Source organism: Trichosurus vulpecula, chromosome 3 (assembly GCF_011100635.1).
Source record: "Trichosurus vulpecula isolate mTriVul1 chromosome 3, mTriVul1.pri, whole genome shotgun sequence".
Taxonomy (NCBI): Eukaryota; Metazoa; Chordata; class Mammalia; order Diprotodontia; family Phalangeridae; genus Trichosurus; species Trichosurus vulpecula.
The window spans coordinates 144,543,971-144,556,626 of NC_050575.1; the positions used below are offsets into that span (position 1 = coordinate 144,543,971).

The 12,656-nt window shown below is 34.5% G+C and overlaps 1 protein-coding gene across 3 annotated transcripts in view; it reads left to right on the plus strand.

Moving 5' to 3' along the window:
* PHKB (phosphorylase kinase regulatory subunit beta) overlaps positions 1 to 12,656 on the plus strand; it is a 246,947-nt gene that overhangs the window by 130,115 nt on the left and 104,176 nt on the right. For all 3 annotated transcript variants that reach the window (XM_036751888.1, XM_036751890.1, XM_036751889.1), the window contains exons 9-13: positions 2,579 to 2,674; positions 5,410 to 5,607; positions 6,618 to 6,675; positions 8,356 to 8,433; positions 10,270 to 10,428. In XM_036751888.1, the coding sequence (XP_036607783.1) occupies positions 2,579 to 2,674; positions 5,410 to 5,607; positions 6,618 to 6,675; positions 8,356 to 8,433; positions 10,270 to 10,428 (589 nt within the window). The remainder of the gene's footprint in view (positions 1 to 2,578; positions 2,675 to 5,409; positions 5,608 to 6,617; positions 6,676 to 8,355; positions 8,434 to 10,269; positions 10,429 to 12,656) is intronic.

Here is a 12,656-nt window from a genome sequence, read left to right on the forward strand (position 1 = left end):
TGGTTTGTAGTATACTTCAAGGGCAAAATTCCTTTTGTTTCTGCCTCCATTGATCTTTAATTAAGTGCTCTTCGCCATGTTTTTTTCTTTCTGGTTCCTGGATTTCTTAATAGGATATTATCTTCTTAATATACAATGCTATTCTTCCACCTTATGTTAGTGTCACTCAGCTCTGAAGTTACACTCATTTGGTCAGCTTCAGTGGCTCCCTTTTGCCTCTAGGATCAAATAAAAATTGTTCTAGCATTTAAAATCCCTTATAATCCAACTCTAACTTACCTTTCTAAATTTATTTGACATTACTTTTCCCCAATGCCCTTTTTGTTCTCATCAAAGTATCATATACGCAGATTCTCAAACACAGCACTCCATGTCTCACCCCCATGCCTTTGCAAAAGTTTTCTCCTGTGCCTGGAATTCTTTCCTTTTGCACCTCTTCCTCTTGGAATCATTACCTTCTTTTGATATTTAGCTCATATACTGTCTCTTACAGGCCTTTTGTTATCCCATCTTGCCTTCTTCCCACCCCCTCTCGATTTATTTTGTATTGTTTATATTAAATATTTACTTATCTCTCTGCCTGGTGTTTACTGCTAGTAATATGTAAGCCCTCTAGGGACATAGTGAATTTTTATTTTTGTTTTGTATCCCTGGAGTCCAGCACAGTATCTGGAATATAGTGTGTGCTAAATTTTTTTTTAAATTGAATTGAAATGATTGAGTAGAATTGTCATCCATAAATTTGAAGTGATGAGTTTTATTCTTAGTTCCTTTTTTTGGACTTTTTGAATTTTGGGGCCTCTCTTCTGTTATTCTGCCTACATGGTAGCTACTCTTTGTAGTATCTAGCTTGGTGAATATATTTTTATTTAAAACTCCTTTGATTAAATTTGCTGCCTTGTCAAGAGCAAGAAGCAGAGAATCTTAGACTTGGAAGTGACTTTAGAGTTCATTTTTAGTCCAATCTGTACCTGAACGAGAATCCTTTCTATAGTACATCTGATAACTGGCCATACAGCCTTTTTCCTTTTTTGAAGACCTCTTGTGAAGGATATGCCAGGATTCCAGTTCACTCCATCCTTGGATAATTGTTATTACCAAGAACTGCTTTCTTATATAGAACCTATATTTGTCTCTTTCCAACTTCCACTCAGAGTTCTTAGTTCTTCTCTCTGGGGTCAAACAGAATAATTCCAATACTTCCTTATTACAGCTTCTATGTTCTTGAACATAATTATCCCATTAAAGTCACCTCTTTTCTCTAGGCCACATGGCCTTAGTTCCTTCAGCCCAACCCCTTATGACATGAGCTTGATTGCTTTCAACATCCTGGTTGCTCTTTTCTGAAAATTCTCTAGGTATCAACATTCCCCAAATGTGGCATGGAGAAAGAGAGGGAGAAGAAAGAGGAGAAGAAAGGAATAAGTACTATAAATTGCCTACTATGTACCAGGCATTGTACTAAGCTTTTTACAAATATTTCATTTGATCCTTTAAACAGATTACTTTGGATATAGTCTGGCCAGGGTCGAATTCAAAAGGACCATCATCTCCATAGTCCCAATCTCTATTACTTTTTTAAAATTTAATTTTTATCTTATCTTCACAGTACTGCATTGTCTCCCCAGTCCTCTCTCTCTCTCCTATTAGGGAAAGAAATACAAAACTATTTTATAAACATATAATCAGGAAAAAAAATCCCACATTGGCCATATCCAAAAAAAAAAAATCTGTCTCATTATGCACACTGAGGTGGGTAATATGTTTCATCATGAGTCCTCTGAAATTGTGTTTGGTCCTTGTGTTGATCATAGTTCCTAAGTCTTTTAAAGTTGTTCATCTTTATTAATAGTAATGTTATCGTGTAAATTGTTCACTTGGTTCTGGTCACTTTACTCTGTATCTGTTCATACAACTCATCCCAGATTTCTCTGAAACCATCTCCTTTATCATTTTAATAGCAAAATAGCTTTTCATTACAAATAGTAGCTATGATTTGTTTAGCGATTCCATGATTAATGGGTTCCTCCTCAGTTTCCAGTTCTTTGCCACCACAAAAAGAACTGCAATAGATATTTTTGTACATGTCAGTCCTTTTCCTCTTTCCTTTCCTTTCCCTTCTTAATGAAATCTAGTTTTACATTAGCCTTTTGTGACTGGTTCATATTAAGATAACTGTCTGCTAAGTCCCTCAGATATTTTTCAATCTACTGTCTATCTCATATCACTCAAGTAGTTGTGTATTTCATTATTTTTTGAACTTACAGTTTAAGCTGCAGTCCAGCCAGACTTGTTTTAGAAAGGTGCCACTGTACATACTGTGAAGAGTTGATTAATGTATTGGTTTGTTTTGCTGAATTGCTTTTTAATTTTGCTTGTTTTTTTATTTTTGCTTTTATTCTTTGTTTTATGCATGACTTTCTGGGTAAAGGAAGGGACTGGAATATATTAGGAAATAGAGGTGTTGTAAAAGTGAAAGATCAGTAAAAGTTTTTAAAGAAGATAATAGCAGCTCTTTAAATTCTAAAATTTTTCCAAACTGTTTCTCTGTGATTAAGAAATTCATCTTCTCCTCTAGGGATGTTCTTGGTCTGTTATATTTGTGGATCTTGATGCCCATAATCGAAACAGACAGACTTTGTGCTCACTGCTGCCAAGAGAATCCAGATCTCATGTGAGTAACTTACAGAATATTTTAAGTACATACTAAGGATTTTTTCACATTGTATTTTTCAGTTTTATCATCCATTTCTTAAAATTGTCAGCTTTGCCCAGAATAGGTTCGACTCTTTCATTTAAATATCATTCTAGAAAGTATAGATAGGAGGCTAATTCTCTTACTCTGGACACCATTTTTATACTTTCCCACACCCTCTTACTTCTTGATAGGTTAATGCACGTATTTGACATTTAACTTTAGAAGAACCAGATTTGTCAATTGATAACGAAAATGTTATTATAATTTTATTGTTGTTAATTTGTTTTAGTTGTGTCTGATTCTTTGTGACTCCATTTGGGGTTTTCTTGGCAGAGATAACTGGAGTGGTTAACCATTTCCTTCTCTAGTTCATTCTACAGATGAGGAACTGGGGCTTGCTTAGGGTCACAAAGCTAGTAAGTGTCTGCAGCCAGATTTGAACTCAAGAAATTTATCTTCCTAACTAGAACTAGCATGCTATATCCACTGTGCCACCTACCTGTCCCTATTATAATTTTACTTTGCAATAAAATTTTTTATCCTATTTCTATTTATTGAAATAAAATGAAGTGACATTGTAGCAATGTGTAGATGTTTATTTATATCAACAAAGATATAGACAGCTTCAGATTTAGTGGCCTCTTTTGGATTTTACTGTAGCATAAGAGTCAGACTAGAGCTTTTCCCCCTTCTTTTTTCCTCTCCACCAAAGTTATCCCTTAATGCTTCGTCATGCTATGGAGGTGTCACCTATTCTTGAATATTGTGCCTGCATCTAGCTGGGCCTACCAAACTGAAAAAATTTCAAATGTGTGTCTAATAACTGAGAAAGTATATCTTGTTTGAGGCCCTGCCTAGCTCAGCTTATTGCTTGCTTGCCATGTTTTCAGACACAGTAACATAGTCATAGTCCACATACAAAGACTAGAGTGATTGTGATCTCCATTGGTAGAAGAAATATCCATACAACCAAAATCACAGAGCCTTTAAGCATTGAAATAATAGTTTTATCTAAATGAATATTTTATTATCCATTGTTAACTTATGTCCGTGTATGTACATGTATACATACAGATACATATATATCACACGGATGTATTTTACAGAATGTCTCAGAAGTCTTATTACAGATTCAGGCTATTAAAGATTAAAATATTTAAAGTATTAAAAACTTGTTTAAGTATAGTTTTATACTAAGACTTTTGGAAAACCCTGTGTAAGCCAGAATTTATATTTCTTTGTGACAAAGGAAAGGAATTTCACCCCCTTTGTTTAATTAGTCATTCATCTCACTTGACTCATTGCTCAACCCTTGCCCCCTTCTCAAACACACTCATGTCAGCTAGTAACAACTGATTATATTGACTAATTAGAGCTTTTTCTATTTTCTTTGTCATTAAGGCATAATTTTTTTTTGGGGGGGCGTCATAGTTACAGCTTCTTTTCCAGAACTGTTGGACCTGTTCATCGCTTCACTCATGGTACATTAGTTACTCTGTATCTTCACATTCTTTACATTCTGTATCTGTCTAACCTTTAATTTTTTTCATAATTTGTCATCTTTGACATTTTAATCAGAGTGACGTGAAATGTAGTGTTGTTTTCATTTGAATTTCACTTCTGTTTGGTGCATTCCCTCATGGCTTTTGAGGGTTTGCATTTATTCTTTTGATAATTGCTTCATATCCTTTTTTGTCTATTGGAGCATTTTTTAAACTTAAATATTTTTATCTATTTCCTTACATATTTTATCTGTTTATCTCTGTTGCAACAATTCAGCTAGCAGCTGCTGTGGGGGTGAAAGACCAGCACAAGTCCAACAACAAGAACGCTACCAGCACAGGTTCTTTGATCTGCTTTACTAAGGAAAGTAGCGTTAGGGGGTTAACAATCTTACTTTAATCCAGCCTATACATATATCATTCACTTAGTTCATGGGGAAAAGCAAGCACCCTGAACTTCAGAGCAAATACAAACAAATTACAAAGATACACTATAAACAGACCAAATACAATTCATAGTTACCAAGAAGCTATCAACATCTGAGTTCAGGAGCCGGGGAGCTCATAACAATGGCTAGCCCAGAGTCACGCGCCACTCCTCCTGTGGCTCAGAGCCCCAAGCAAATAGCTCTGTTCTCTCTTTTTATACACTCTTTAGCTGTCATCAAATGTCATCTGAGAGACCAGAACTTAGGCTCTTACTATTGGCTCTGGTCTTAGCAACTCCCCTTAGGACCCTGAGGGCTTCAGGCCTACATAGGCTTAGCACTTAGGGGTTTGGGCCAGGAGCTTTGTACCTAGTAAGGCTCAATCAAAGACACTTAATTAATTTATTATTCTAAAAAGGTACAAAAAAAAAGTCCCAACTTAATTGATATTACAGTCTCTTGGATATAAGATAGGTATTAGAGAAGACTTCCCCCACACACAATTGACAGCTTCTCTTCATTCTAGTAACACTGATTATTTCCATAAAAAAGCTTTTTGAATTTATGTAATTGAAATCATCTAATGGTCTTTCATGATAGCTTCTAGCACTTATTTGGTTAATAATTCTCATTCCAGCCATAGTTGTTCATGCCACCTTTGTCTATGTTTCTCTCATTTTTATAAGACATTTAGTTCCTCTGTTAGTGTGGCATGATGTTCTTTGCTGAAGCACAGCATCACTCTAAGCGTGTACTTGCCTTTTGTTTCCTATTCCTTCAGAATACCGATGCTGCCCTTCTCCCCTGCATTAGTTACCCTGCTTTTGCTCTTGATGATGATGTTCTATACAGTCAGACACTTGACAAAATTGTTAGAAAATTAAAAGGAAAGTATGGATTCAAGCGTTTCTTGAGAGATGGATACAGAACTTCACTAGAAGATCCAAACCGACGCTATTATAAGCCAGCTGAGATTAAGGTACTCTAATATGCTGTGTAATTGATATGCCTTACAGGCCTATACTTGACTTCTTATTCCTTTGGGAGAATTGGTCCTTTCTTACCCTTTACTTTCTTTTGGGGGCTGCTGTTACCCTCACAGAAAATCGCCTTATGATAAATACTAGTTTGGAGTAGAACTTCCAATATTTTAAGAGATTGTAATGTTGCCAAAATTAGTGCTGCATCATCTCTTCCTCTATGGTTAATTATGCATCTCCTTTTTAATGCCTTGAATATATTCGGTTTTGTATTCTTTCCTTGAGGTTAAAAGCATACATATGTGTATCTTCTCTGTTCCTTACCTAAAGGATTCAGACCTTTAAAATTCTGTGCTAGCTAATTTATATTTTCCCTACTGACCCTCACTATCCTAGTTTCAGAAGCCTGAATCTCCTGAAGAAAGAAACAATATGGAGACTTGAGAGTGAGGGCTGGTCAGGGATTTGCTTTAGTAGCTAGAAAGTGATTGAATACAGGATAGGGTCAGCTTTCTTTTCCTCCTCATCAGTGCAGATGGTACATTGAGAAAATGTTCAAGCAACATTTTATCTTCCTGATTTGTTTAGCAATAAAATTACCACTTTGGGGAAAAAAATCAGCATGCATTGAGTTTTGCAGAAAAAGTAGATAAGTTATTTATCATTTTATTTAATTTCACAGCTGGCTACAGTTTGACTGTATTAAAAGAAATTTTAGCGTATGCTTTTTTGATTTTTAATATTTATCTGTTAAATTTTCCATTTATCTTTTAAACACCTTTTTGTTATTTCCATTTCAAATGTTCCTGGTGCCAATTTAAATATCCTTATTCTGATCTTTGAACTTAAATCTGATTTTAGAAAATTAAGTGTCTTTGCTAAAATTGGTCCAATTTCAGAATTGATTAATGACTGAATATGTAGTAATGTGCATGACAAATAATATTTTACCATATACAACCATGTTGGAAGGTTCCAGCAATTGAAACAGTGAATTATTCTTTTTTAGCTCTTTGATGGCATTGAATGTGAATTTCCCATTTTTTTCCTTTACATGATGATTGATGGTAAGTGATTATTTTTAATATTTAGCATATATAATTGACCTGTAAGAAAAGACCTTTTGGCCCTAACAAAATTATGCTAACTGTAAGGCATCTTATGTTCAACAGCATAATACCTTTTAAGTTTACTGTTATTGATAGATTTTGTTTTTACATCACCTTTACTTCTGAATATGTCCCTTCAGTTCTTCTATCCAGTGAATCATGACTTAAAGATTAAAAATGAAAGGGGTGGGGAGGGAAAAGCAGTTCAGCCAAATCTACCATGTCTGACAGTATTTGCAGTGTTCCACACCTTTGTGCCCCAGGCCTGCAAAGATTTGAGAAAGATGTATATTCTCAACTCTTATCCAAGGCCACATTTGGTCCTTGATACTTTAAAAAAATGTTTTCAGTTACTATTTTTTAACCTATCACTTGCCAATGACCTCCACCCAGTAGAAGCCTACCTTGTAATGAGGAGTTAATCAAAGTACAGTTAAGCAAAACCAATTGATACATTAAGCAGATCTGACAACACATTTGTCATTCCACATTTGTGGCGTACTACATCTCTACCCAGTGGAACTGTTGGTAATGGTGAAGTCTTTTTTCCCCCTTGTACCTGTTGAGGCTAAAGGCTGTATGATAATTATGCTATGATATTATTTATATGGAGTGGAGAGTTCCTTGACAATGAAATCATACTAATTATAATCCTATACTATTGTTAATCTTTGCCAAAATCATAGTGTCCTACATCTTTAGCTGGAAGGAATTGTAGAGGCCAGCTAGTATAACCCTTTCGTGGTTGAAGAAACTGAAGCCCAGGAAATTAAACATTTTAGTCAAGGTCAATAACCTGGTTTCCGCCTAAAGGATAAATTACAAAATACAGAGAAAACAGTATCTGGGCACTCAAACAACACATATGTTGCATATATAATTCCTTACCAGGCAAAATGAGGATAATCCCTTTTAACACTTTAATTTTAACAACATAATAAATACACCCAAGTAAGTAAAAAAAAGCACAAATCTTTATACATACGCGGTAAGCCTGTGTTGGAATTTGAACCCGATTCTCTGACTCTAGAGCTGGTACATTTTCCAATGTACGACACTGCCTTCCTTCTCCAGTGCCTTATCATGACATGGAAGATCAACTTGGCTTTTAGATGACTGTACCAGTAAAACAAAAATTCTGTCAGGTTTCATCAATATGAAAATGCCTTCAGTATGCGATCTCCAATAGACTAGAATGATATACATCTTCAGATCACCCCAGCTAAGTTTGGATAAACTGATAAACAACTTGGACATTAAAAAAAATGTTTCTTTTTTTTTCAGTCTCAGCAAGTCATGAAAGCTGTCTAGTAAGGCAGGCAGAGGTTGTGATCTGATCAGTGGAGGGAGTATCCATACCAACACAATTCTATATTCTTTGAAATGTGTATAATATTAAAAGCCATAATATAAATGCAGTGAAATTTCAAAGCATTAAAATTCAATTTTTAAATCTTAAAAGTTCAGGTGACCTCCTGAAATAAATATCTTTTTAAAATCAGTATTTATAATTTCAATTTCAAGCCTCTAATTTGACTTTACATAGAATTTTACTCTTTGGGGAAAAATAATAACTAAATTGTAGTGAATTGGTCCAATATTTATTTAAGTGTAAAATTATGTGATTCTATCCTTTAGGAGTTTTTAGAGGAAATCCTACACAAGTAAAGGAATACCAGGATCTTCTGACTCCAGTCCTTCATCAGACAACAGAAGGTACACCTGTATTTCCTACTTGAGATCTCATCCTCATCCAAATTTCATCAAAATGCTTTTAAAGTATGTTAATAATGTGAGAAAGTATGTGCTGACTTCAACATTGCTGATGAAGTAACTTGAAGTGGAAAAATTCAGTACTCATGAATTCCTTATGATATTTCATTTTTTGTACCATTTCATTTTCCCTGAGAATAATGAAGTTGAATCTTAGCAGTTAGGACTAGTTTCAACTATGGAATTATCAAGTCACACTCTTGAAAGTCTGGGAATCTTTATAGGGGTTTTTTTTTGGTTAATTTTATGTTCACTAGTATCTTCACCAAATAAGTTGTGACTTTAATGTAGTATTTGACTAAAACTTAACCTATCTAAATTAGTGTAGGCCCATTCAAAGGAATCTCCTTGGGCAAGTTGTATGCTTACTCTCACAATGCTACCTTTCTTCCAAGCATTTAGAGCTCATACTGGGGAACTGTGAGAGAATATTATTTTGAATATATTTTACAGTGGCCTGTTTTTACTCTTTGATGTTGGTTTGTTTTTTCTATTGCCAAAAATCTACTAATGGATGATTACACAACATGGTTCATTTTTTGTTCAAAAGCAAGGTGTTTGTATATGTAGAGCCTATACCAGACTGCAGGCTGTGTTGGGGAGAGAATAGAGAGGGAGGGGGAGAAAGTTTAAAACTTATGAAAGCAAATGTTGAAAACTAAAAATTAATTAATAAAAAAACCCAAGGTGTTATTGGAAAGCAATGGGGTTGATTTTCTTGTGGGCCTCTCCTCTACCCCCTTAAACTACAGTAAAATATTTGGAATGCCTTAAAAAGCATTAATGTGATTTTTAGCAAAGTAATATGTTTTGTCCTCATGTTCAAAATGATCAATTATCCAACATAATGATTTTATTTATTATATAAATAAATAATGTTAGTGGTTTCTTGAATGAGGTTTAGAAATTTAGGGAAAATTCATTGGTTTTGTTTAATACATGTTGGGCCCTCAGATGTCCACATTTATTAACTTTCCCCATACATTATACATTATAGACATATATTTTAGTGAAAGATCTGAGATGTCTTTGTTGATGACATAGGTTTTAATATAAAAATGGAGACATGGGATTTCAGGGAGATCTTGAAGTATATGCAATCTTAGAACAATTAAATTCTTAAATATACTTGTAACACCTTTACAATTCCCTATAACTATGGTGATTGTGTTTTTTTTATATAGTAGCTAAAGGTCCCTCACTTAACAAAATTATTTTTATACTTTAAAGTAAAGGCACTTTAGAAAAAAGACTTTTTAAAGTTCTAGTCTATTTAGTCTCTGAAGAAATTTTTTTTTCTTCCATGATACTGAGTCGTAGGTAATAGCTGTAAAGTTTAAATGGTAATTTCTTTCTTGAGAAATGGTTAAGTTATAATTCTTCATTTAAGATGAGAGAAGCTCTCACTTATGAAGATTCCCTGGACTAATCCTATTTAAAATAGTATTTTCCTTCCCTCTAAGTATTCATAGTTGTTATTCTGTGGGTAGTTGTTAAAATTAAAAAATGTTAAAAGTGATTATCCTCATATTGCTTGGGAAGGAACTATATATGCAGCATATGTGTTATTTGAGTACTCAGATACTATTTTCTCTGTATTTTGTAATGTACTTTTTAAGTTGAAGCCAGATTGTGGACAGTCATTCAGCTTATCAAGTTTTGGCTATCACATGTACTACCTTTTAACCCTCCCCTTCTAAAACCATTTTCACTTTATAAAGACTGAATGACATAGAAAGAAACTAATTTTATTTGACTACTTATTTTTAAACGCTGTAGGGTATCCTGTTGTACCAAAGTATTATTATGTGCCAGCTGACTTTGTGGAATCTGAGAAGAAAAATCCTGGTAGTCAGAAGAGATTTCCTAGCAACTGTGGGCGTGATGGAAAATTTTTCCTTTGGGGACAAGCCCTTTATGTCATTGCAAAACTTCTAGGTAAGTAGAAGAGGCAAAGAAAGATAAATACCATTTCTCTTTATTGTCCAAAATTTGCATATGGCATATTCTTATCAACATTTTTCTTGTATACTGTTTATAACCTCCTACTAAATACTCTCTCCTCTCTGAGTTTTCATGACACTAATCTCTCTTGGTTTTCTTCCTGACTATTCCTTCTCAGCCTATTTTGCTGGATCTTCATCCAGGTAAACCCTTAACTATATGTGTTCCCCTCACCTGCACCCCCCAAAGCACTGTCTGTCTTGAGCTTTTTTCTTTTTCTCTCTATATTATCCTACTAGTGATCTCAGTAGCTCCCATGGGGTCAGTTATCTTTATGTAAATGATTCCCAGATCTATTGCTGCAGCTCAAGTCTCCTAAGCTCCAGTCACACATTTGACATTGCAAATGGGATATCTCCTCAGCATCTCAAACTAAGTATGTTCAAAACAGGACTCATTATCTTTTCCCCTGAATGCTTTTCCAAATTTCCCTTTTTTGTTGTTGTCGAAGGGTACCAGTATCCTCTCAGTCTCCCAGACTGGCAGCTTCAGCCTCCTCACTTGATTCCTCACTTTTGCTCAACCTCAATATCCAATCTTTGCCAGATCTTTTTTTTTCTCTCTTCATGATATCTTATATGTTACTTTGCTCACTTAGGTTTTGCAGCTTAAGTTCGGCTTTTTTGAAAGGCCTTTAGTAATACCAGATAGCATCTTTTAAGAGATTAATGTTTTCTGGGGAGTCATGATTTCTGATTTAACTTATCCATTTTTCTCATTTATGCCTTCAATTAATCACATACCAAAAGGAATTGAATGACGGATATATTCACTGTAGCAATCCTCTCGGTAGTTAAAAGACTAACAGATCTATCATCACTTGGAATTCTATGAAGAATCATTGTGCAGAGTTTCTTAAGAATCCAAGAAACTGATCAGAATTCTTGGGACATATTCGAATGAAGGATAGTTTGGTGAACAGAAAAAAAAGCTATTTGTTGGATTTCCATCTTACTGTATTACAACTTGTTGAAAAATCACAATGGTTCTTAGTGCTTTTATCAAAAGGGCTATCATTTTTGTAGATGAAATGCCTTTGTAGAAGATGACAAATGATGAGAAAAGCTAATTGGAAGCATTGTAGCTGAATTGTACCACTGCCTATCTTGTGAAATACTATTATTGTCTCTGTTCTCTCCAGCATTAGGGTATAAGTGCTAGATTTGTTTGTACTCTAAGAGTAATAGTCTGCAGTTCCTTCTTTACATTCCATTAGGGAAATATATTTCAAAGCCCAGGTTTTCAGTTTCAACATTACGTAAATGTGTGGAAAATAATATTTAAGAAAGACCAGACACAAACCCACTAATGCAGAGCTAATTGAGTTAATGCTTTACATTCTGCCCTTTCCTGGCTGTAATTTTTAGGGGTTGATGTATTTACATAATACTAATTAAAGTACATGTGGAAAAATTCTCCATGCTTATTCTTCGAGGAAGGGGACAGGCTGCACACAGACGACTTAATATTATTGATACTATTTATTTCTTTTTATTTGGTGCAGCAGCAAAGCCAACAAAAAATTTTGTACATCAATGTACTTGAAAAAAATGCTAAGCTGAAAAATGTAATTATAATTAGATTGCAACTGTCATCTCAGCAACATTAGCACACTAAAGCCTTATTTCTTGAGGGTCTGCCAATTTAGTGTTTGAAGTTGGTTGAAGTTTAGTTTTACAGTATTTAATAGTGTCAACAAGGTAAAGGTGAGTAGCATTTAACACTGTTGGCCATTTTACAACCATCTATTTGTACACTACTTAGTCTACCCAGATAGAAATAACAGCGTAAGTACTTTTACATAGGAATCCAGTGCTGAGAGCTGGAAATCAGGGTTTAGGATTTACATTCTAAATATCTTGGCCCTCACTTTCCTGCATTATGCTCTATTTAAGGATGGAAAAATAGGTAACTTTCCATCTAGCAAGATAAAGATTTTCCATCATTCCGGTTTCTGGGTGAAATTGAGTGACACTTTTTGAACACTGAATAGAGTCCATCCTTGAATAACCAAACTCAGTTTCCTCATATGTCCACCACCCCCATTATTCAGATGAGGAAACAGTTACAAAGAGGGGAAGTGACAGTAATAACTGGCAAAGAACCCAAATATTCTATTTCCCATGCTCTTTTCACTGTGTCCAGAATTTATTTTAAAAAAT